General features: G+C 55.3%; 1 protein-coding gene across 1 annotated transcript in view; it reads right to left on the bottom strand.

The window, feature by feature from the left end:
* Nucleotides 1–275: 275 nt before the first annotated feature.
* The window catches only part of WNT3 (Wnt family member 3), a 42915-nt gene continuing 21058 nt past the window's right edge, over nucleotides 276–22132 (bottom strand). Inside the window, exons 2-4 of the mRNA XM_033079175.2 lie at nucleotides 10753–10994; nucleotides 3090–3355; nucleotides 276–975 (exon numbers count right to left, since the gene is read on the bottom strand). Coding sequence (XP_032935066.1) covers nucleotides 496–975; nucleotides 3090–3355; nucleotides 10753–10994 — 988 coding nt within the window. The 3' untranslated portion in view covers nucleotides 276–495. The remainder of the gene's footprint in view (nucleotides 976–3089; nucleotides 3356–10752; nucleotides 10995–22132) is intronic.

Raw genomic sequence — 22132 nt, 5'->3', positions numbered from 1 at the left:
TAAAAAATCCATTTCCACCTGAGCCCCCGTGTTGGTGTCTGCAGGGGCTGGACCTGAGGTGCAGGACAGAGCTGGGAGCTGCTGTGGCAGCAGCTCTGCCTTGTGAGGCTGTGCCTCGCTGGGACTCAGCTGTCCCTGGTGTCCCCAGGCAGCCTGTCCTGTCCGTGCCCTCTTTGTCCTGTCCCTGCCCTCCCTGTCCTCTCCATGCCCTTTTTGTCCTGTCCCTGCCCTCCCTGTCCTGTCCCCGCCCTCTCTGTCCTGTCCCTGCTCTCCCTGTCCTGTCCCTGCCCTCTCCAGACATCCTGCCCTGCCCGAGGGATGCAATCCCACCTGACGTGGGTGAGGGGCGCAGAGCCTTCTCCGTGCCCTGGGTGTGCCCTGGCCGGGGCCATCAGGAGTTCTGTGCCATCCTCTGCAGTGTGGGGCTGTCCCCGGGGCTGCTGGAGCCCTGGGCCCTGCCCTGCAGCAGCCTCCACCACCGGGACCCACCCGCGCTTACTTGCAGGTGTGAACGTCGTAGACCCGCGTGCACTCCTGGCAGCTGACGTAGCAGCACCAGTGGAAGATGCAGTGACATTTCTCCTTGCGTTTCTCAGTCCGGGTGTTGTGGCCCCGCCCGCAGCACAGCAGGTCGCAGCCATCGATGCCGTGGGAGGTGACATTGCATGTTCTGTCCCTGGTCCCAAAGGAGCCCGTCTCGGGGTTGGGCTCACAGAAGTTGGGGGAGTTCTCGTAGTACACCAGGTCCCGCTCCGTGGGCGGTTTGAACAGCGCGTACTTGGCCCTGAGCGTCTCTACCCAGCCCCGCGACTCGCGGTGCTTCTCCACCACCATCTCCGAGGCGCTGTCGTACTTGTCCTTCAGGTAATCCCCGATGGCGCGGAAATCGGGCTGGGCCCACCAGCACGTCTTCACCTCGCAGCTCCCCGAGAGCCCGTGGCACTTGCACTTGAGGTGCATGTGATCCAGGATGGTCTGTGCGGGGAAATCAGAGTCAAAAACCCTGAAACACAGGGTTTGCGTCCCATCGCCCCCCTGAGCCACCTGGGGTACAAGGTCTGATCTTGGGAAACCTCACCTTGAGTTCTGGGGGCAGTTTTAGGCACCACGATGTTGTAACCCTATACCCTGATGCCTTAAGAATGGTGTGTCCCTGCAACTCTGTAACCCTGTAACACCTAGGGACTGGCCATCTGAAATCCTATTGGAAAGAAGCCAAGAAGTTCCCCCTCCCCATTCCTGACCCATAGAAAAACCCCGAGCCCCTTTGTTTCACTCTTTTTGTTCCCTGCCTTCACCCATGGAAGCCATAAGAGCAATAAACTGAAGAAGTCCAGGGAAGAGCCTCTAATACCTCATCTGTTGTACATGATAGCACCCCAGGCTAGCTCTGCAGAGTATATTGGGAGCGGGGCCAGGCCTCAGGGTGTTGTATCACCACGACATAAAAAAGGCATTAAGCCACTAGAGAGCATCCAAAGGAGACCACCAGGATGGGGAAGGGTCTGGAGGGGCCTTATGAGGGCACTTCTGATGGAGGAGACTGAGCTTGGACCTCACTGAGGTTTTCAGCATCCTCAGGAGGAGCAGTGGATGGAATCAATCTCTTCACTCTCGTGACCAGTGACAGGACCCAGGGAATGGCTGGAGCTGTGCCAGGGGAGGTTTAGGTTGGGTATCAGGGAAAGGTTCTTCCCTCACCCAGAGGGTGCTGGGCACTGCCCAGGCTCCCCAGGGAATGGTCCCAGCCCCGAGGTGCCAGAGCTCCAGGAGTGTTTGGCAGCACTACCAGGGTGGCACAGGCTGGGATTGCTGGGGGGTCTGTGCAGGGCCAGGGGCTGGAATCCATGATCCTGTGGGTCCCTTCCAGCCCAGGATATTCTCTGGTTCTATGATTTTGTAAGCATGGGCTGGTTGGAGATGCTGGGGAGCTTTAAAGATCTCTGGACATGTCACACTACAAAAGCATGGCTGAGGTGGGCAACTGCTGTGATCATCAATCCAGTCCAATCCAATCCAATCCAACCCAATCCAGTCTAATTTATTCTAGTCCAGTCCAACCTAATCCAAATGTTTGATCCTTTTGTGGGGGTCCTCCCTGTCCTATCTGTGTGGACAGTCAGAGCCCAGAGAAGCTGAGGGCTGGAGATGTTTCTGAGCCCTGTAGATGGAGACTGATCCCTGTCCTCTCCTTGCTAATGACCCTTCATTTATGTCCCAAGTCCAACAGTTTGTACTAAAATGTGTGTGAAACTGGGAGTCTACAGATAGGACTCTTCACAAAAACCTCCTTTGTGTGGGGCAAAATAAGCACTGATTTTGAATAAAATTACTGGAGTTTGCTGGGGGATTTTTGTACTGGAAGCTGTCAGGCTTCTCTCCTTCCCCCTCTGCCTGCTGTGCAAAACCCATATCAGTGTCAGCTTCAAGCACTGTTGGAAAGGTCCCACTGGGCTTTCAAATGACCCTGCTGACTGCAGGGATGGGATGGGATGGGATGGGATGGGATGGGATGGGATGGGATGGGATGGGATGGGATGGGATGGGATGTGATGGGATGGGATGGGATGGGATGGAATGGAATGGAATATTACAGTTGGATGAGGCTGTGACTATCACCTACTTCAAGGAATCATTGGGTGGGATAATGTTCTAACAGGGAACATGCAGGAAGGAGGCACTGGGAGGAAAATCCTCTTCATCCAGTGCTGACCTGGGGTTGGGTTTCTACCATGGCCTTGGGAGGTGCTCAGGATGCCCAGAGCAGCTGTGGCTGCCCCACCCCTGGCAGTGTCCAAGGTCAGGTTGGACAGGGCTTGGAGCACCCTGGGATGGTGGAAGGTGTCCCTGACCATAGCAAGGGTGTGGAACAGGATGGGCTTTCGGGTCCCATCAACCCAAACCATTCTGGATTTCTGTTTGCATCGGAGTCAAGGCATATTTTAGCTCTGAACCCCACCTGTCTGTTTGGAGGGAGAGGAAATGCCATGCCCTGGAAAATAATCCTAGAAAGTCTCTGCCTGGGAATTGCTGTGGTGCCACTGCCCGAGGAGGAGCTGCACTGTGCAGCAGGACTGGGCAGCACTCACCGTCCGGCCGGCCTCGTTGTTGTGCCTGTTCATGGCGGAGCGCGCGTCCGGCCGGTTCTCGCGCGCGTCGGCGAACTCCCGGGACACCAGCACCCCGAAATCGGCGTCCTCGCTGCACCCTCCCCACTTCCAGCCGTCCCCCGGGGGTCCCTTGTGGTGGGAGTCACAACCACAGATGGTGGAGGTGCCCTCGGCGCAGGAGCGGGTGACAGCGAAGGCCACCCCGGCCGAGGCGATGGCGTGCACAAAGGCGGATTCTCGGGTGGCTGTGGAGACACAGAGCGCGGGGGTCACTGCTCAGTGCAACCCTGGTGTTCTCCTTCCCAACCTCCCCCAGAAGCACCCAACACTCATGGAAAAGCAATAAGGTGTTTTGTTAAATTGTTAATGAAGGTTTGGTGGAGCAGGAGCTGCCAGCATTGCCCTTGGAGGAGGTGGGGCAGGATCCAGGATTTGTGTGCTCAGGGGTGAACAAGGCACCAGAAGCAGCTTGAGGGGCCTCAGGAAAGAGTTACTGGAGTAATTCTTGTTCTGGGAACCCAGAGAGGGGCTCCATGCCAGGGGTTGGAGATGGAGAAGCTCATTGAGCTGGGGACAGGTTTGGGATGCTGCAGGACACCCTGTGGGACAGCAGCTTTTAACCCTTGGCCTCAGTGGCTGCCCTGGCTCAGCCTGTCCCAAGCACAGCCTCAGAACCAACTTTCTCCCTGGGGACACCTTTTGTCTCAGAGCTCTGCACAAGTGCAGCTCCCTGGGCAGTGACACTGGGGTGCTTTGGCCCATCTGTAAGGATGGAGACATGAGGTGTCTAAATCCAGAGCAGATGCTGGGGTCAGTCCAACAGAGAGACTGGGAGGGGCTGGAGGCCTGAGCTCAGGGACTGTGGTGCCTGGCCTGGAGAGTTCCCACTGCCTCGTGGGTCTGGTGTGATCAGATCATTGGGACAGTCATCAGCAGACATGGGATGAGCCCAGAAATTTCTGCTGAGAAATTCACCTTGGAGCCATGAACCGTCCTCTCAGCTGTGCCCTGCATCCCTGCCCTGCATCCCTGCATCCCTGCCCTGCATCCCTGCCCTGCATCCCTGCCCTGCATCCCTGCTCTGCATCCCTGCATCCCTGCATCCCTGCCCTGCATCCCTGCCCTGCTCCTGCCTCGTTCCCGGGGACCGCAGCTCGCTGTCCCCAGCCTGTCTCTCTGCAGAGGAGGGTCTGGCTCCCACAAGCCAGGTTCCAGGCTGATGCCAGCCCCAGCAGGCTCCCAGGGGAGGTGGCTGTGGGGTGTGCCAGCTGTGGGAATGTGCAGCCCTGCCCGGGGAACTCCCAAACAGGATCTCCAACCAGGGCTGCTCAGTCCTGGCTGTGCCGGCAGCACCCTGCTGAGGTTTTCATCTCCCTTCAGTTCAGATTCTTCCCTCCTGCCCTTCCCATCTCGGATGTGCCGGCAGGGATCCAGCATCCACCTAGCAGGGTCTGCCTCGGGGTCTTTTCACCAGCTGCTTGTACTGGGACCACTGGGGCTGTGGGCACCGGCTGAGGGTCCCTGCTCCCAGTGAGGTGTTTCAGCCTGACAAAGGCGCTTTGGGTGGCCCGTGATCCAAAGCAGAGCAGATTAGAGGAGCCAGCGAGCCCTCCTGGCCCCAGCCCAGGACAGCCCGGGGACAGCGGGAGGACACGAGTGGCTCTCGGGCCCGATGTGGCTCCGCTTTCCCTGGCAGGTGTGGATGGCCCGGGGAGCAGAGTGACAGCCCGGGGAGCGGAGTGACAGCCCGGGGAGCAGAGTGACTGCGGGGCCGGGCTGGGCTGGGATCGAGCCGGGACCGAGCTGGGGCTGGGCTGGGGCTGGGCTGGGCCAGAGCCGGGGCTGACCAGTGCCCGCCGGGCAGGGCCGCGATGGACACGGCTGGACACGGCTGGACACGGCTCCCGCAGCTTCCCCGTGTCCCCGTGTCCCCCGTATCCCCCATGTCCCCGTGTCTCCGTGTCCCCCGTGTCCCCCGTGTCCCCGTGTCCCCGTGTCCCCGTGTCCCCCGCACGGTGCCGGCGCGGGGGGGAGCGAGGAGCTGCGAACAAACCCCTCGCCTTGAAATTCTCGCCTGGGTCTGGGCGAGGAGCTGGGAGAATTTCCCAGAGATGAAATGCGGGAGCAGCGTTCCCAGAACCAGGGGAGGGGCTGGCGAGGGAGGATTAGAGCCGCCTTGACAGTGCACCACTGCGACAGTGTCCCAGCCGGGCCCGTTACCTGCTGGGACACTCAATTTGCCATTGTTCCCGCGGTGTCACACTGTATTACCAGCATAATGCGGAATGTTTCCGCCGGCCAGCGTACCCACGGCACAGAGCACTGGCATTCCCCAGGAGCACCTCGTAGCAACGGGGCAATGTTCCCCTGTCCTGCCGTCACCCTCCAATCCCGCCAGCCCGGCTGGGAAATCCCTATTGATGGCGCTCCCCAGCCCCCCAGAATGGCTAAAGGGCGTGTGAATGCGGCAGCGATTTGAAACGACTGCGGCGCTGCGATGGTATCGCTCGCCCTGCCTCACAGTAGGGGAGGAAGCTTAGCTCTTTCTCATCGGTATAAGCTTATTTTTCTCTCTCCCTCTCTCCTTTCCCTCCCCCTCCCTTTAAGCTGCTGAGTTTATATCAAGCCGGCCCCTGATCCCACACACCCCTGTTTAGATGCAAATGATGCGGGTGTCATGGCTGAGAAAAGCCGTGGGTTATCGTGGTGCGGGTCTGCCTTTCACAGCTCGTGTCAGGGCTTAGCCGGAATCGCGGGGACCCGGAGCCAGCCCGGCCCAGCTGCTCTGCACCTGCCCGGCCCCTCAGGGGGATGCCCGGGAGCATCTTCCCGGAGAATCGGCGGGGAGTCCTGGAGAGGAGAGGAGCACGGGCAGCCCGGGCTGAGGGGACAGGAGCACAAGGACTGGGGAAAGGGCTGAGCTTGCAAAGCTCCTGCCAAGCTCCAGCAGACCCAGCCCTGGCTGCGGCTCCCAGACCTCTTCCCCACAGCAGGAATCACTCTCCAGATTCCTGTGGGGCTTTCCTGCCTCGGGCACTCACACCCAGCTCTGTCTGGGTGCCAGCTTTAACCAAAATCATGGATTTCATCTCGAGCCCAGAGAAGGGTGATTGCTTCCCCCAGAGATGGCTCAGCCCTGGCTCTGGGCAGGACTTGGCTGGAAGAGCCATTGGCTTTAGATAAGAACTGACCTTATTTTACAAAGAAAAGGGAAAGAAGGGAGGGGGAAAGCAGGTTTTTCTTTCCTCCTTATTCCAGACTGCACACCTGCAGTATAAATCATCTTGGGGAATCTGCTTGTAAAAACATGATCTTACCCCACATTCAGGGCTTGGGTTTTTGACTTTTTTGGGGTTTTTTCATGGTCTGCTTTAGAAAATAAGACATGGAAAAAGAAAACAGAATTGTAGAACTACAGAACAGTTTGGGTTGGGAGAGACAAGCCCATCCAGTGCCACCCCTGCCATGGTAGGGCCACCTTCCACTATCCCAGGCTGCTCCCAGCCCTGTCCAGCCTGGCCTTGGGCACTCCCAGGGATCCAGGGGCAGCCACAGCTGCTCTGGGCACCCTGTGCCAGGCCCTCCCCACCCTCCCAGGGAACAATTCCATCCCAATATCCCATCCAGCCCTGCCCTCTGGCAGTGGGAATCCATTCCCCCTTGTCCTTTCACTGATAGATTCTTGTTCCAAGTCCCTCTTCAGCTCTTCTGGAGCCTTTTTAGGCACTAGAAGGGGCTCTGAGCTCTTCCTGAAGCTTTCTCCTCTCCAGGTGAACACCCTCAGCTCTCCCAGCCTGTCCTTCCTTGCAGTGGCCTTAGGGCAGCTCCAGCAGCCAAAAATTTGGGTCTGAATGTGGGGTGGGAAATGTGGGGAAAGCGGGGTGGGTGAGGACAGAGCCTCACCAGGGCTGTTGTTCAGCAGCTCCCACGTGGCTCCAGTGCCCTGGGGTTTCCCTGAGCTGCCTTTGGTGTTCCTCACCCTGCCAGGGGCAAAGGTTGGAGGAAAGATTGGAGCTGTGGGTTACACTGGGGGTGGGGAAGTGATGTGGGGATGAGAGGGGAGGCTGTGGGAAGACCTGGAGGCAGGGATCCCTTGGGTGTTTCAGGGAGGGCAGCCCTGTGCTCCCACCCTGGCACCAGAGCTCAAAGCCTGGAGGATGTGCCCAGAAGGAGCAGCCCAGGAAGGCTCAGACACAGCAGGGTCTGCTCAGCTGAGCCTCCCACACTGTGCTGCTCTGCAACTGAGCTCTCCTTCAATGGAAGGGACCATGGTTAACTTGTCTGTAGCTCCTTCAAAATGAAATTATCCTCATTTTCTTTGCAGGTCTATTAGAAATTATTTTCGATGCCGTTGTAGTGACAACTGCACCTTTGAAGCTTTTCCAAAATAGCCTCAATCTACCTGAGGGAGAAGCAGCTGAGATTAACCAATAAATAGTGAGGGGAGATTTCATCCAGGTGTTTGTCAGAGGTGAAACCCCAAGCCTTTGTTGGCCAAATGCAGCATGTGAGCTGTGACAGGAATTGTCTTGGTCTGGATTTTAGTTTTGGTTTTGGTTTGTGGGACTGCACCCTTGGGATGTGCTGGAAGTCAGGAAAAAGGAAACATGGCAAAGGCTGCCGTGGTGGACACAGGATCCACATTATGGGCTCAAAACTCTTGGTTTGAGGATCTCCTAAAGGATTCCAAAACAGCTGGAGAGGGACTTGGAACAAGGGCCTGGAGGGACAGGACACAGGGAATGGCTCCCAGTGCCAGGGGGCAGGGCTGGATGGGATACTGGGCAGGAATTGTTCCCTGGGAGGGTGGGCAGGCCCTGGCACAGGGTGCCCAGAGCAGCTGTGGCTGCCCCTGGATCCCTGGCAGTGTCCATGGCCAGGCTGGGCTGGGCTGGGAGCAGCCTGGGACAGGGGGAGGTGTCCCTGCCATGGCAGGGGTGGCACTGGGTGGGCTTTGTCCAACCCAAACCAGTCTGGGACTCTCGTTGCTGCCTCTGAGGAAGACACTGAGTTGGATGAGATGATTTTTGAAAGGTCCCTTCCAACCCAGACTGTTCCATGGTTGTCTGAAGGCCCAGGAGTGTCCAGCAGCTCTTGTCAGTGATGAGCAGGGCTGGTCCCACACTCCTGCCAGGATCTCTCAGTTCTGTCACCAACAGAACTCTTCTCTCTTCCCTCAGCTGAGGAAGCCATGGATGGAAAGGTTTTCTGGTTTTCTCCGTGACTTCTGTGCTGCAGACTCTGGGAATCTCAGAGGTTCCCTGTGTTACTCACTGCCACACAATGACACCAGTCCCATCCTCAATCCACTCATTAATTTTGAAGGCAGCAGGGAAAAGACACGAGCACAGTTCAAAGCTGTGAATAATACCCACAATCAGATGGGCTGGGCTTTGATGTGTCCTCCTTTGCAGATGATGCTGTTTATTTTTAACTGCTCCACTTTCAGGTTAGTGAGACACCAGGATAAATACACTCTGGGAGCCTGGCAGTGCTGTCTGGAGATGTGTCATGGTGCCGTTGGGAAAGCTGAATTTCCAACGTGCTCACTCATTTTTCTCCATCTGTCAGAAGAGTTTCAGAGCTCTGGGTGATATTTTACCTTGTCAGCTCGGGGTGCGTGGAGATGCTGAGGCAAGTCCACACATGAGGCTTTGCTCCAGTCCCTGCAGCCGAAAGAATCTTAAAATATTCCCCATAAATTCAAAGTTCAGTTTGCTCATTACAGGGAGGATGGTTCAAATCTGATCTTGAAGTGCTTTCCCGCTGACAGAAATGGTGCTGAGAGATTTTCAGTGTCTCCATGCTTGAGCAGTTCTTTCATAACGTGTTTAGAATTTTTATGACACTTTCTTAATGACCGTTTTTAAAGAAAATTAAAACTTTCTGATCTTTTAAGTGCTGAAATTTGGGAAAGGCTTTTATTAGGCAGCAAACTGGAGTGTGTTGAGCCCTGCTGACAAGTTATTTAGTAGTAAATACAGCAGTTACTCCAAAATATACCCTGGCACAACAGAGGGGAAATGAATGTCATGGTGCCTATTAGTGCTCTAATAAGACTTTACAATCCTGGCTCCTGCAAAGAATCCCACACTAGCACAAAGGAATGATTTTCACTGAAATACTCAACTGACATTTCAGGGATCTGAAATGATACCTACCCTTAGTGGGAGGCTGAAACTTGGAAAAAGAGCTATCATGAATTGTTTCTTTGCAGAATATTGGGGCTTTGTAAGAAAGATTCACCAGAGGTCCTGCATTCTCTGGGGACTGTTGGAAAATAGTCCAAAGTCCTGCTCCCACCCCAATTTCTCCAGTTTCTTGAAGTCTATACCATAAAATTCTCATTTCCAAAGCATCACTGGAAACAATAATTTCTGTTCAATAAAGAGATTTTGGGCTGCAGGGACACAGTGGTGTCAACACCCAGGAAAACGAGGAGGAAATGGTTTTGGTTGTGTTTATGAAGCTGTGAAATGAAGATATTACCTGTGGATGTCCCTTGAACTGACTGTGGCACAGAGTGAACATAATCCCACAGGACAGGATGGACAAACCAGAGATTTTTATCCACTGGGAGTTTTTAATCCACCACTTGGCCCAATTTTGTGGGAATGCCTTTTAACCTGGGGTCTGGGACATCTGAGATGTGGGACAGGTTATCATGGAGCTGTGCTGGGGAGGGTCAGACTGGAGAGCAGGGAAAGGTTCTTCCCTCACCCAGAGGGTGCTGGGCACTGCCCAGGCTCCAGGAATGGTCCCAGCCCCGAGGTGCCAGAGCTCCAGGAGTGTTTGGACAGGGTGGGATTGTTGGGGTGACAGGAGCTGCACTGGATGGTTCTTGTGTATCCCCAAACTCAGGGAATTTTGTGGTTCTATGATGTTCCCCTCCAGCACCTCCACCCAGGCTGTTCTGGGGCCCTTTCTCACTTTTCCCAGTGTAATGCCCATGGTCTCACTGGGAATCCCAATTTTGTGGTGCCTCATCAATGCTGCAGTGGGCCTGGTGCATGCAGTGCTGGAAAGGTGGCATTTCAGGAGCAGGGTGTGAAGAGGAGTTTGGAGAGAGGAGAGGAAAAATGAGTTTATAACCTCTCCTTGGTCCCTGCTTTTTGGGCTCATTTGTGAAAAGATTCATTGAAATCCCACTGAAAAAAAAGATTCATTGAACTAAGCCTGATCAGGATCATGGAGTTCAACCATGGTTCTTCAGTGTGGGGAAACCTGAGCCCAGGGACCTGCTGGGGTGGGCACTTTGTGCTTCAGTGGCTCTGCCTGGATCCAAAGAGCTCAACCACATCCCCTCCTTGGCTGTTCCCAGCGCTGGACCCAGCCTGGAAATGCTGCATGCCCTGGACAGGGAGGTGGAGCCATGGTTCCAGAAACTCCCAGAACATGTGAGAGTGCTTGGGGCTCAACCTTCCCCTCCTGTCCTTTACATCCTCCCTGCCCTTCTGAGCTCCTGGGATGGGAACAGACCTTTCCCTCGTTACCCCTTGTGACAGAAAACACCAAAAACTTGGGGAAAAAACAAACTGGAGAGCTCAGAGCTGGAAGCTGGCACATCAGCCCCTGTCCCAGGGTGTACCCCGAGCCCAGGGGAGCTGTGGCAGCCCTGCCCCAGCCCAGCTGCCCCAGGTACCTTTGTCCAGGACGGGCCCGAAGATGGCCAGGCTGTCGTCGATGGTGGTGCAGTTCCAGCGGCGGCCCCGGAACTGGTGCTGGCACTCCTGGATGCCCAGCTTGACTCCCTCAGCCACGCTGGGCATGATCTCGATGTAGTTGCGGCAGAAGCGGAGCTGCTTGGGCACCAGGCCGGGGATGGAGCCGCACAGGATGGGCTGGGACCCCAGGGAGCTGTACTGCTGGCCCAGGGCCAGGGACCTGCAGGGACAGGGACAGGGACAGTGTCAGGGCTGGGAACATCCCTGTGCCTGGCTGTGCCCTGTCCTGGTGCCACCAATAACCCCAGCCCTGCCCCCACCACCCCCAGGGGGAGTTGGGTGAGCCAAGAGTTTGGGGGGACAAAGCTGTGAAACCCAGAGATTTCCTGAGAGAACAGAACAGAACTGCTGCTGCTGTCACTGCTTGCACACCTGGGCCTTTCAGCTCTGCATGGAGCCACAGCACCTGAGAGCTCCCCAAGGGGCTGGAGGATCTGCCAGGACCTGCCAGGGACTGCACCCAGGGCAGCAACACCTCTGTTGAGTTTTGCCCTTTTCTGACCAGAGATGGGGCAACTGAGAGGCCTGAGACAATGCAGATGTTATAATTCACACCATCACACTCAGAAACCAACTATTTCCTAATTAAAGTACATTATAAGTGTTCCTTGGCTATCAGCTTTTGTCACATCATGCTGTAAAATGCCTTAAAGCCAATCATCTAAAATCACCCCTTGTGGGTTCTACTACAATGTTCAGAGTTCTGTTTTTCCAAAGTTTTCTGTTTTCTAATCTAATTTGCAAGGCCATCCTTTGACACTTTTTTCTCTCCCAACAACATCTGTCCTATTCCATGGCATTTCTAAGTCAGCATTTCTTATCTCCAGGTTTGCATACAGATGTGTGAGCCTTCTGTCAGGCCCTGAGAACTTCCCACAAATCCATTTCCCACCTGGAGCCTGGGGAATACCCAGGATCTCTCAGGAGAACTGACATGAGAGCTTCTCAGCTGTGGCCAAGGTGGAAAGTGCCCTGTCCAATGACAAGTTCACCAGGGAGGGATCAGCATTCCTGGGCAGGGCTCAGGTGTGTCAGGGCCACTGCTCCAGGCTGGCTGGACACCTGAACAGGTGACCCTGGCAGAGACTGAACCACCACAGTTCCACCTGGGTGGACACCAGGCTCAAGCTGCTCCTTTGAGCAAGGCAGGTTTGTGAGGATCCTTTCTGCTGCTCCAAGGAGCTGCCAGTGCCCAGCATCAGTGGTGGGAACAGTGGGTCAGAAATTGTCACTGAAGGGAGCAGCCACTGCCTAAAGAAGCACTGAGACACCTGGTATTGCCTGGAGCAGGGCCAGCCCAGCCCAGCTGTCCCTGCAGGAGGTGGGTGCAGAGGTGTGTGAGCAGCAGTTCTGTGCCACAGTGACCATCAGGAACTCAGAGTGGAGACCTCAGTTTGCAGGTACCCCTGTGGGCAAACCAGGGGCTTTGACTCAGTGTGTTCTCAGCCCATGGGATTGCTGGGGTGTCCTGAGCAGGGCCAGGATTGGCCTGGATAATCCTTGTTGAGTCCCTTCCAACCCAGGCAATTCTGGGATCCTATGATTTGCCCCTCCAGCACCTCCTTCCAGGGTGTTTGGGGGCCCTTGGCCCATGATCTCACAGGCAATCCCAATTTTATGGTGCCTCATCAATGTTCCAGTGTGCCTGATCCGTGCCAGATTTCCAGCTCAGGAGATTCTCTGCTGCTTTGATTCTATTTCTCTTGCACTGGGAGTCCATATGAAGATCTGGGGTGAGGCCCCAGCAGTGCTGAGCAGCAGGGAAGGATCCCCTCCCTCCCCTCCCTGCTGTCCCTCAGGATCCCTGGTCACTGCAGTGTCCCAGGGCTGCTCCACAGGCAGGCTCTGGTCCAGCAGCACCCCCAGGTTTTGCTCTGCACTCTTTGCTGCCTGGCCCCAGCAGGTGCATGAGGTTGTTTCTCCCCACGTAGTTTTTCCCCAGGTCCCTTGGTTGGAGATAATCCCGTTCCTGTTTGCCCACTGAAGCACATTCCAACCCCTGTGGTACCAACCCCTCCTCCCACTGCATTCCTGTTTCTGCCTCAAGCACCTGGAGACTGGCTGGGAATAAAACAATCATTGGTGGCCCTTGGTCAATCCAGGCTGGGAGAGCCCTCAGGAGGGCTCAGAGCATGGCAGGACCTTTCCAGGTTACATTTGGGTTCTCAGGGCCTTGTCCTTCCCCAACTTGACCTCCTCCAAAGACATGAGGCCAGGAGATGCCAAGAGATGCCAAGACACCAAGATGTTCAAGAGATGCCATCCCTTTTTTGGGACACCTGGGTGACTGTCCTTACCCAGAGCTGCTCTCCCAGGCTGGAGTCTCAGGCTGGATGCTGAGCTGGCAGCAATTGGTTGATTTAATTACACCTGAATGATTTTAAGGATGCAAAGGGAACCCCAAGGTACCAGCTCAGGAGAAATGTGTCTGCTGGAGCCACTGGATGAGAGGACCTGACTTCCACTCCTGCCCCAGTGCTGTCTTCTCCCACAGCTCCTGCTCCCTGTTTCCCCTGCCCCTCTCTGCCCCTCTCTGCCCCTGCCTGAGGCTCCACATCTCCCACCCTTGGATGGGACCCCCAGATGTCCTGGGGGCAGCAGCACAAGGGGCAGTGCACTGGGCCTGGCTCCCAGAGCTGCTCTGTGCTTCCAGCTCCCTCCCAGCCCCTGGCATGGGGGCTCAGCCCTGCTGGATGAGTGCTGAGCTCCAGGGAACAGACTCTGCCCCAGAGATGGTAACAGCAGCACCTTCTCTCCAGCCATCACCTCATTTTGTGTCAGTGAACCTGGGATCTCCCCACTGCAACTTGGTTATAAAAACTTCATTGCTCTTGTCCCATCATCCAGATCAGCCAGGGGTGCTGGGAGGACACAGAAGTCAGGAGCTGAGAAGTCCCATGGGTCAGTGGTTTCCCTATAGAGTGGCTGAGATGTGAAGATGAAACAAAATCTCTTTGAAATCTGGGATCCCAGGGGCAAATCTTGTGTCTTACACAAGATATTAAATCTAAAATCTCAATCACAGGACTTAAATCTCATTCACAGGAGTTAAATCTAAACCACAAGAGCTCATGAGGATGAAGGAAGCACACAAGGAGAGGAAGTGCCATGGGGTGGGTTGGAGAGATGGAGGACCAGCACAGTTTTTAGGGCACAAACACAGCTGGCACCTGCAGGACTGACAGAGCCCAGCTCCCTCTCCTGCTCTCAGGGTCCCTCCAGGCTGGCTGAGCCCACACTGCTGTGTGAGGGATGGGTGTGCACACAAGGGTTGGTTTTGCTGTGGATCCAGCAGCTGTGAGCTGGCTCTCTGTGCTCCCCATGCTCTGGGATGAGCTCCTGAAGCCCTGGCAGTGAATGGTTTTGTGCAGCCCCTCCCCTGGCTGCTCCTGGGTGAATCCCTCCATCCCTGCAGAGGTGATTCTGTCTTCCCACTCCTCAGTGGGGAAGGTGCTGTGTCCACACCCATCTCCATCCTCCCTGCAGAGCTGGCCAGAAATTCATCTTTCCTTTGACTGGAAAGGCACCTGGTGCCCAGAAAGACCAGACCCAGTGTTGTTTGGAAATAGCAGGGTTTGGCCAGGTCAGAACTGCTCCTGGGCACATGAAAAGCAGCATCTAGGGCAGGTTTCCTGCCAGGGAATTCAAAAGGTCCTGGGACATTTCTTCCTCCCTCCCTGGAGGCTGCAGTGCTTGGAGCACTCAGGACTGGACTCCCTGTGTGCCAGGGCTGCTCAGAGCAGCTGGGATTTACCAGGCACAGCAAACCCTGGTGAGCTGCTCCCCCATGGACAGGGCTCCAAAGCCCCTGGAGGTGATGCCCTGCTGGGCTGCTGCCCTCCAGGACAGCAGCTCCTTGGGGAGGTGTTTTCTGTCCTCTGCTGTGTGAGCAGGGTGAGGTCTGGGCTGGCCTTGGGGTGTGGAGCTTTCACAGATCCATGATAAAAGACAAGCAAAGGGCCAGGAGGGGACCCTGCATCCTGGGGAACAATCTGCTGGGCTCACCCCTTTCTCCTTCTTCTGCAATCCCATAACCTGCTGCTGTCTGTAATGAGTCCTGGGAGCTCTTGGAGTCCTGGGATAGAGAGGGATTTGCTCAGTTCTGGGTCATATTGATGTTTGTTGAGGAGTGTGCCCCAGCCTCCAGTGAGCTCCAGTGTGGGCAGCACCTGTGGCTGCCTGAGCTCAGTGCTGCAGCTTTTTGCTTGAAATGCAGCAGAACCTTTCTGGATGTGCTGCTCTGGCAGTGTTTTCTGGCTGTGGAACAGCAGCTGAAGCAGATGAATTTGAAGAACTCTTTGTCCCCTCCCTGCTCCAGCACAGCTCCAGCCCCGTGGCAGGAGGGCTCTGGGCTGTCACCAAGGGCACATCTCGTCCCATGGAGCACTCCCTGCACTGCAGCTCTCCCCTGCCCTCCTGAGGGATCTGCACATCAGTGGGGACAAGCTCCAGGACTCCTGGGCCCCTCTGTGCCACTTGCCCTGACAAAGATGTTAGAATGATTTTAGATTTTCTTCACTGGAGCCTGCAGCACACAGGAGATCCACGAGGAGATCCACAGCCATGAGAGCTGCACAGAGGAGGCTGCTGGTCATGGTGCCTCCTGCTCTTCCTAAATTCCTTCAGAGCCATGGCCAGCAGCACTCCTTGAGAGCTCCCAAGAGCTCCAGTGAAGCTTTTAACCATGATCACAGGATCCCAGGATGCTTTGGGCTGAAATGAACCCTAAAGCCCATCCAGTGCCACCCCTGCCATGGCAGGGACACCTCCCACTGTCCCAGCTGCTCCCAGCCCTGTCCAGCCTGGCCTTGGGCACTGCCAGGGATCCAGGGACACCCACAGCTTCCCTGGACAGGTCCCTGCAGCACAGTTACAAGGCAATCATTGTCCTGCTTGGCTCCCTGACATCCACCAGTGCCTCAGATTGATCCCTGAGGTTCTTACAAAGCACTGGAAAGCTGGGAGCCAGCAGGAGAAACCAGCTCACAGCTTGTTTGCCACCTGCTGCCTTGGGGAAAGCCTCTCTCTGCCTGGAAGGAGTTTTATTTTACACTTTTGAGATGAATTTGGTGTTTTCCCATTCAGGTCAATGTTTCTGCTCCAAGCAGTGGCACTGGTGCATCCTGGCAGTGCTGGTCTGGGGACAGGTTGGGAGCAGCAGTTTCCACCTGGCTCTTTCTCTGTCTCACACCTGCTATAAAATTCACCTATTTGAATTCTGGTGCTGTGCTGGCTGCAGCCCTTTGTGGGCAGGGGAACACACAAATCCTTGGGTTTGCCTGAAGAGCAGCAGCAGGAAAAGTTTTGCAAGTCAAAGCATGAAATGGATGTTCACATCTGAGCAGGGAAATGTCAGGTCTTGACTGAATGTGGAGACCAGACAAAACATGACAGAATTCCAATGAGGAGAGGGACTGGGGATCAGTTTTTCATCAGGAATCGCCCTCTGAGCATGTCTGGAGATTTGAGCTTTTCCATAGAGGGGGCACAGACTCCCCACCCAACTCTGCCTTGGGGGTCAATAAAACAGACCAAAAATTCATTTTTAAAAGGATGTTCAGCTGCCTGAGCATTAGAGGCTGATGGCCCAGCCAGGCTGAGTGCCAGGGCAGGAATGGGAGCTGGGTTTTAGTGTTTAATTGTCCTGGGAAGTCTCCATAGATTTTACACCCCAGTGTGACCCCTTGAACCAGAGAGCTTTTTCCAGTTGGAATGTTTGAAAATGACCTCATTAAAGAGTGTGTAGGAACTGTACTATCTGAACATTCAGCACCCACAAGAGCAGATCCTGTCCCATTAAACTCCTCCCTTAATGTAGTCACTAAGGGCCATAATCCTTTTAAAAGGCAAAAGTCCATCTAGAAATCACTCCCAAACCTGTGGCTGCTTGGAAATAATCTAATCATCACTGAGAGCTCTCCTCAGCTCAGGGTGTGTAAATTCCTCTGGGTGATTTTTGTTTGTTGTCCATGCACACAGTGCTGCCCCTCCAGAGACATTCCCAGGACTGTGCCAACACCAGGGATGGTTTGGCCCCTGCTGTCCAAGCCCCTGTTCTGTTCAGCTGGTCAGGAATTCTGCAGCCTGCTCCATTTGCAGAGAGGTGCTGGTTACTGCACAGGGAAGGCAGGAGGGAGCACAGCTGAGGTGATGCCCTGATCACAGCTCAGGGTTGGACACTGTGCCCTGCTCTGCTCCCAGTGTCACCTCTGGTGATTTTGTTCTGAGGGAGCAGAGGAATGGCCCAGGTGTGGCTAAAAAATGAATGTTACAAAGAAATGCTGCAGAGAGGCAGCTCCAGGTCTGAGGAACCAGAGGAAGAGGCTGCTGCTGTTTTGTTTTAGCCTCCAATCAACACCAGTGTCGAGGCAGCTGCTGAAACACATCCCAGACTCAATCTGCACTGAGGGAAATGAAAAGCCCCATATCTGCACACAGAGAAAATTGTTCTGAGTAAAACCAAGATCCCAAATGCTCTGCAGGGAGCATCCCTGTCCCTGTGACCTGTCCCCCCTGCAGGGCCAGAGTGACCAAGGGTGAGGAGCCTGGCTCAGGGGGCTCTCCAGGTGGGGCACTGCAAGGCTGTGTCACTCAGGAGGGAATTTTTAGGAGCTCTCTGTGGCTCCTGCAGGAGCTGGTGCTCTCCTGGGCTCTCTGTGAGTGCTTCCCATCCTCCCCATCCCCTGTGTGGCCTGGGAATGGTGACAGATAATGAAATATCTTCTGCAGAGGTGGAGGGGTTGAGGAACTGTCAGGTCCCAGCCAGGCAGCAGTGACTTTGTCACCTCTGATGTTCAGTGGGAAACTGGAGCTGGGAGAGCCTGGGCTGCAGGACACAGCCCAGCCCTGCTGGTCCACACAGAGCAGGACAAACTCACTCTGCACCCTGGGGAGGGAAGCTGTGTGTAATGGGGGGGAAAAGGGGTTTGTGAGCAATGCTGGTGCCACAGAAATTGCCTCAAGACCTGAGACTGGCAGGGCAAGCAGATGAGAGTCAGGGCAGGCAGCAAGAGGAGCTGAGTGTGGGGTCTGTGGGGTCTGTGTGGTCACTCCTGGCTGTGCCTGGCTGCAGAGGGGCTGCTCTGCCTCCCTCAGCTGGGCTTTGCAGCTGCCAGAGGTGGGGTAGGACTTTCTGGAAAGCTCCCACGAGAAATCAAGGAGTGAGGCCATCCCTGAGCTGGGCAGTGATGTGGCCCCAGAGCTCCATCCCTGGGGCTGAGGCCAGAAATGCCCAGGGAGCAGAGACCAACCTCCCCTCCTGTCCCCTGGGTGGGGATCCCCTCCTGTCCCCTGGGGGATCAACGAGCCCTGTCCCAGCTTGTCACTGTCTGAGCACTGGCACAGGACACTGAGTCCTGCAGAGACACGGGAACAGGGACAAGGAGGGATGGAGGGATGGATGATGGATGGATGGTGGATGAATGGATGGATGGATAGATGGATGGAGGGATGGATGGATGGATGGATGGATGGATGGATGGATGGATGGATGGATGGATGGATGGATGGAGGGAGGGAGGCAGGAAGAGGCTCTCCCTGTGGACAGACTGGCTGAGGATGGATTATTTTCACCCTGAGTGTCCAATCCCAGGGAGGCTGAATGGGAAGGAGGTTCAGGGGTGCAGTGGTGCTGCAGAAAGGGAAAGCCAGAACAGGGAAAGTCCAGGGTGAGGCTCATGGAAGCATCAAGGGCAGTGTTGGGAGGAGGCTGCCCTGCTCAATGTGAGTGTTTTGCCCTGCTCAATGTGAGTGTTTTCACTCAGGGAATAATAACCAGCATTTCATGCATTTCTCATTCTGCTCTGTCAATCATTATAAAATTACCAAAGGACACTGAGTAATCACAGATCATCCTCCCAAAGAGGAGCATCTGGTTGTGCTTTATCTTCTTCCTGCACTCTAAAAAAATCACTATTGTCTGTGGGATGGGGTTTCCCTGTTTCCTTTAAAAATGCACTCAGATCCTTCAGATTTAATGAAACTTAGGGGCAAGGAGGGGCACAGGGGAGAACACCACTCAAGCCCCAAGCATTGTTCAGGGCTCATATCCTCAGGTGGTTTCTTAACTGAAAGTAGGAGTCACACATGGTTGGTTGGGGCAGATTTTTGTGTCTAAACCCCAAATGTGTTTTCTTCAACCTACCCAATAATTGGTGTCACTTCTGCCATCCTGAGTGCTGCTGACAATCACTGCTGCTCCCATGGCAGGAGGGTGCTAAAAAACCCCAAAATCCATCTGGGCTGGGTCTCACGTGTTGAGCAGCCCCAGGATCCTCCTGCACTGAGCACAGGGCAGGATGAGATGAACTCAGCCTGGCTGAATCCCTCCTGGGCCAAGGACATGCAAACAAGGGAATGTCCTGGGGTGGGACAGTGATTCTGGGGCAGAGCCATCTGCTCACACTCATGTTCTCTCTCTTGGGTTCAGGACCCAGTTCTGTAAGAACTGACTTACTGCTCCTCCCAAATCTCCATGGAGATCACCCCCAGGTTTGGGGCTGGCCCTTGGCACTGGTCTGTGTGGCTCCTGGATTTGCTGAACCATTCCTGGGGGCTGGGCAGAGCAAGAAGTGCTCTGGGAATCCCAGGGCTCTGACAGAGGCAGGAAGGGAGATCCTGGAATTCTCAGAGCTCAGCACCCTGGGATCCCCCTCTGCTGGGTCCTGGAGCAGGCAGTGCCTAAAATCCATCAGAGCAGAGGGAGGCTGAGCTCTCTCTCAAAGACTTGGGGAGCTTTGGGGTTTAGAAGAGCAAATGCAGAAAGGAGGTGAAGGTGTGGAGCTGCAAGGGGTGTTCATCACCACGGTGGAAGTGATTCATCTCTCCCAGGGTTAAACCCCTCACACTTGCTGCTATTTCTGGTCTCACAGCCATTCCTGATCCACAAAAATCCAAACCCACAGCTCTCCATGCCAGTGGGATGCTGCCCAAGAAGTGCCCCCCTCCACATGGCTGTGCTGAGCAAGGCCCACTGCAGCTCCCCTAGCCAGACCCCCCTGCCCCACTCACAGGTTTGCTAAACCTTTAATTAAATGGTTTTGGGTCATTTGTTTCCTCTCACAATCTTCACTCACAGCTCCTATGAGTGAATGGGCTGAACGTGCTGAGTTTGAGCCCAAATCAGTTTGAGCCCAAATCTGTTTGAACCCAAATCTATTTGAACTCTCCCATCATCAGCTCTGGGCTGGGTCAGTGTGGGCTCAGCACACCCAGGGAAGTCCCTGGTGTTGGTGGCACCATCCTGGGAATGCTGCACCCAGAGGGATGTGTAGGAAAGGGACACTGTGCAGGGGATGGGACCTTGTGCTTGGGGTTGGGTGGCTGAGGGGTCCCAGGAGAGAAGGAAGGGCTGGGTAGGGTCAGGAGGCTGAAGGGGTCCAACAACAGCCCACAGCCTCCTGTGGGGCAGTTCCAGATGTGGCAGAGCCCAACTCTTCCCAGGCCTGCCAGATGATGGGAAACAACTGGAAGAGAAGCCTGGAAATGGAGGTTGGGCATTAGGAAAAATTCCCTTTTGGGGTGCCCAGCCAAGGGGGCTCTCACCTGTGGGCTCTGGGCTGGACACAGCCCCTGCTGCCCTGGGATGTGCTGGGGATGTCTCTGCCTCAGGGGAGGCTGGACCACAGACCCTGAGCATCCTTTCCCCCTGCACTGCTGTGGCTTGGTGTAAAGGGATTTTGGGGGAGAAGGGGCAGCACCCAGCCCTGGGTGGCAGGAGCATCACCTCTGGCAGGCTGGCACTGAGGAGGGGCAGGATGGGGGTCACAGCTCCTCTGGGTAACTCTGAAATAATCCTGGCACAATCTGTGGGTCACACCTGCCTGTGCCCCCTGTTCTCTGCCAAGAGCTGCATTTCAGCAGGGGCAAACAGCCCCACACCTCCCGTGTGCTCTGAGGGCACCTTCCTTCACACAGCACCATGGAAAATCCACACCCAGCTCTGAAATGGCCAAATGGGTGAGTGTGGCTGAATTCCAGGGACACCATGTGAGTGCTGCTCCTGCCTGGCAGGACAGTGAGGTCTGAGGGAGGGATCAGTGCTACCAGAGCTCTTGGATGGGGAAGATTTTAGAGAAATGCAGACACTGCCAGTGCAAAGAGGTGCAGATCAAGGGCAGACAGTGAGGTGAAGTTTGCTGGGGGTGAAATGGGTGCCAGGACGTGTTGGGTGCATCGGGGTTTCAGAGAACTCAGATTTCTGCAGCTTTCCTCCTGAGCTGAAGGGATCTCCTGTCCCCCCTGGCACTGGGCAGGGTTCACTTCCCCCCTTTAAACTCCAGGTGCTGCAACCCAGAGAAAGTTCCTGAGGAACTGGGGGAGAGGAGGAGGCACTGGGGGGGCTCAGGTGCTCTGATCCATGTGGAGTTACTGTAGAGAGGAGCTCACACACTCCAGGAAACTCCTCTGACCCCACAGAGAATGAGGGAAGGACTTCTCAGATTAGATCAGCTGAACCTGGCCCTGAGTACTGCATGACCAAAGACTGGCCCTCAGAAGGTTTGTGACGAGATTTTTGCCCCATGAACTGAAATAAATCTTGTTTTATTCCATTTTTCCCTTGCCTCCTGGCATGAGCTGCTCTCCTGTGGGTGCACCCAGCACCCATCACCCACATCTCTGCTGCCACTACTTTGTAGTTTTACAGAATCAGGTGCAGGTGGCAGCTGGGCTGCAAAAACTGAAAATAAAAGAGTGTGTCTCACAAAACCCAGGTGCTCCCCTGCCACTGACTCTGGGTTTGGGGTTGCTGAGCCACAGCTCTGTTGATTTGGGAAGTCAAAGGGGTTTTTGCTGTGATCCAAGGAGGTCACAGAACCACAGGATGGTTTGGCCTGGGAAGAACCTTAAAGATCATCTTGTTCCACCCCCTGCCATGGAAAGGATGTCACCCACAGAGCTGCTCCCCCAGGGCCCCTCCAGCCTGTCCCTGAGCACTGCCTGGTCCTTTGGAGGGGTGGGGAATGCTTGGCAGGGAGGCCCAAAGGGAGGAGAGATGGAGCTGCAGCTCTGAGCCCTTTGAGAGTGGGAATTGTTACCCTGACCCTGCTTTCTCAAATCCCTTTTGGGTGGAAATCAGAGCTTGAAGAAATGTAAAACCCCCAGAGGACACCTGGACTGCAGGGTCCATCGCTTGGCATGGGATTGTTTTTGGGACATGGGAAGCTCAGAAATTCCTACTGAAAGGCCAAGGGGAATGGAGGATGCAGGAGGATCAGATCCTTCAGGTGCTCTCCTGGGGCTGTGGGGTGCTCTGGGGGGAGCAGGGACATCTCTTGTCCCCCAGCACTGGATGGGCTG

The sequence above is a fragment of the Catharus ustulatus genome, chromosome 23 (genome assembly GCF_009819885.2).
Source record: "Catharus ustulatus isolate bCatUst1 chromosome 23, bCatUst1.pri.v2, whole genome shotgun sequence".
NCBI lineage: Eukaryota > Metazoa > Chordata > Aves > Passeriformes > Turdidae > Catharus > Catharus ustulatus.
Note: the sequence above shows the minus strand (reverse complement) of the source record. Positions and strands in the feature narration are given on the sequence as shown.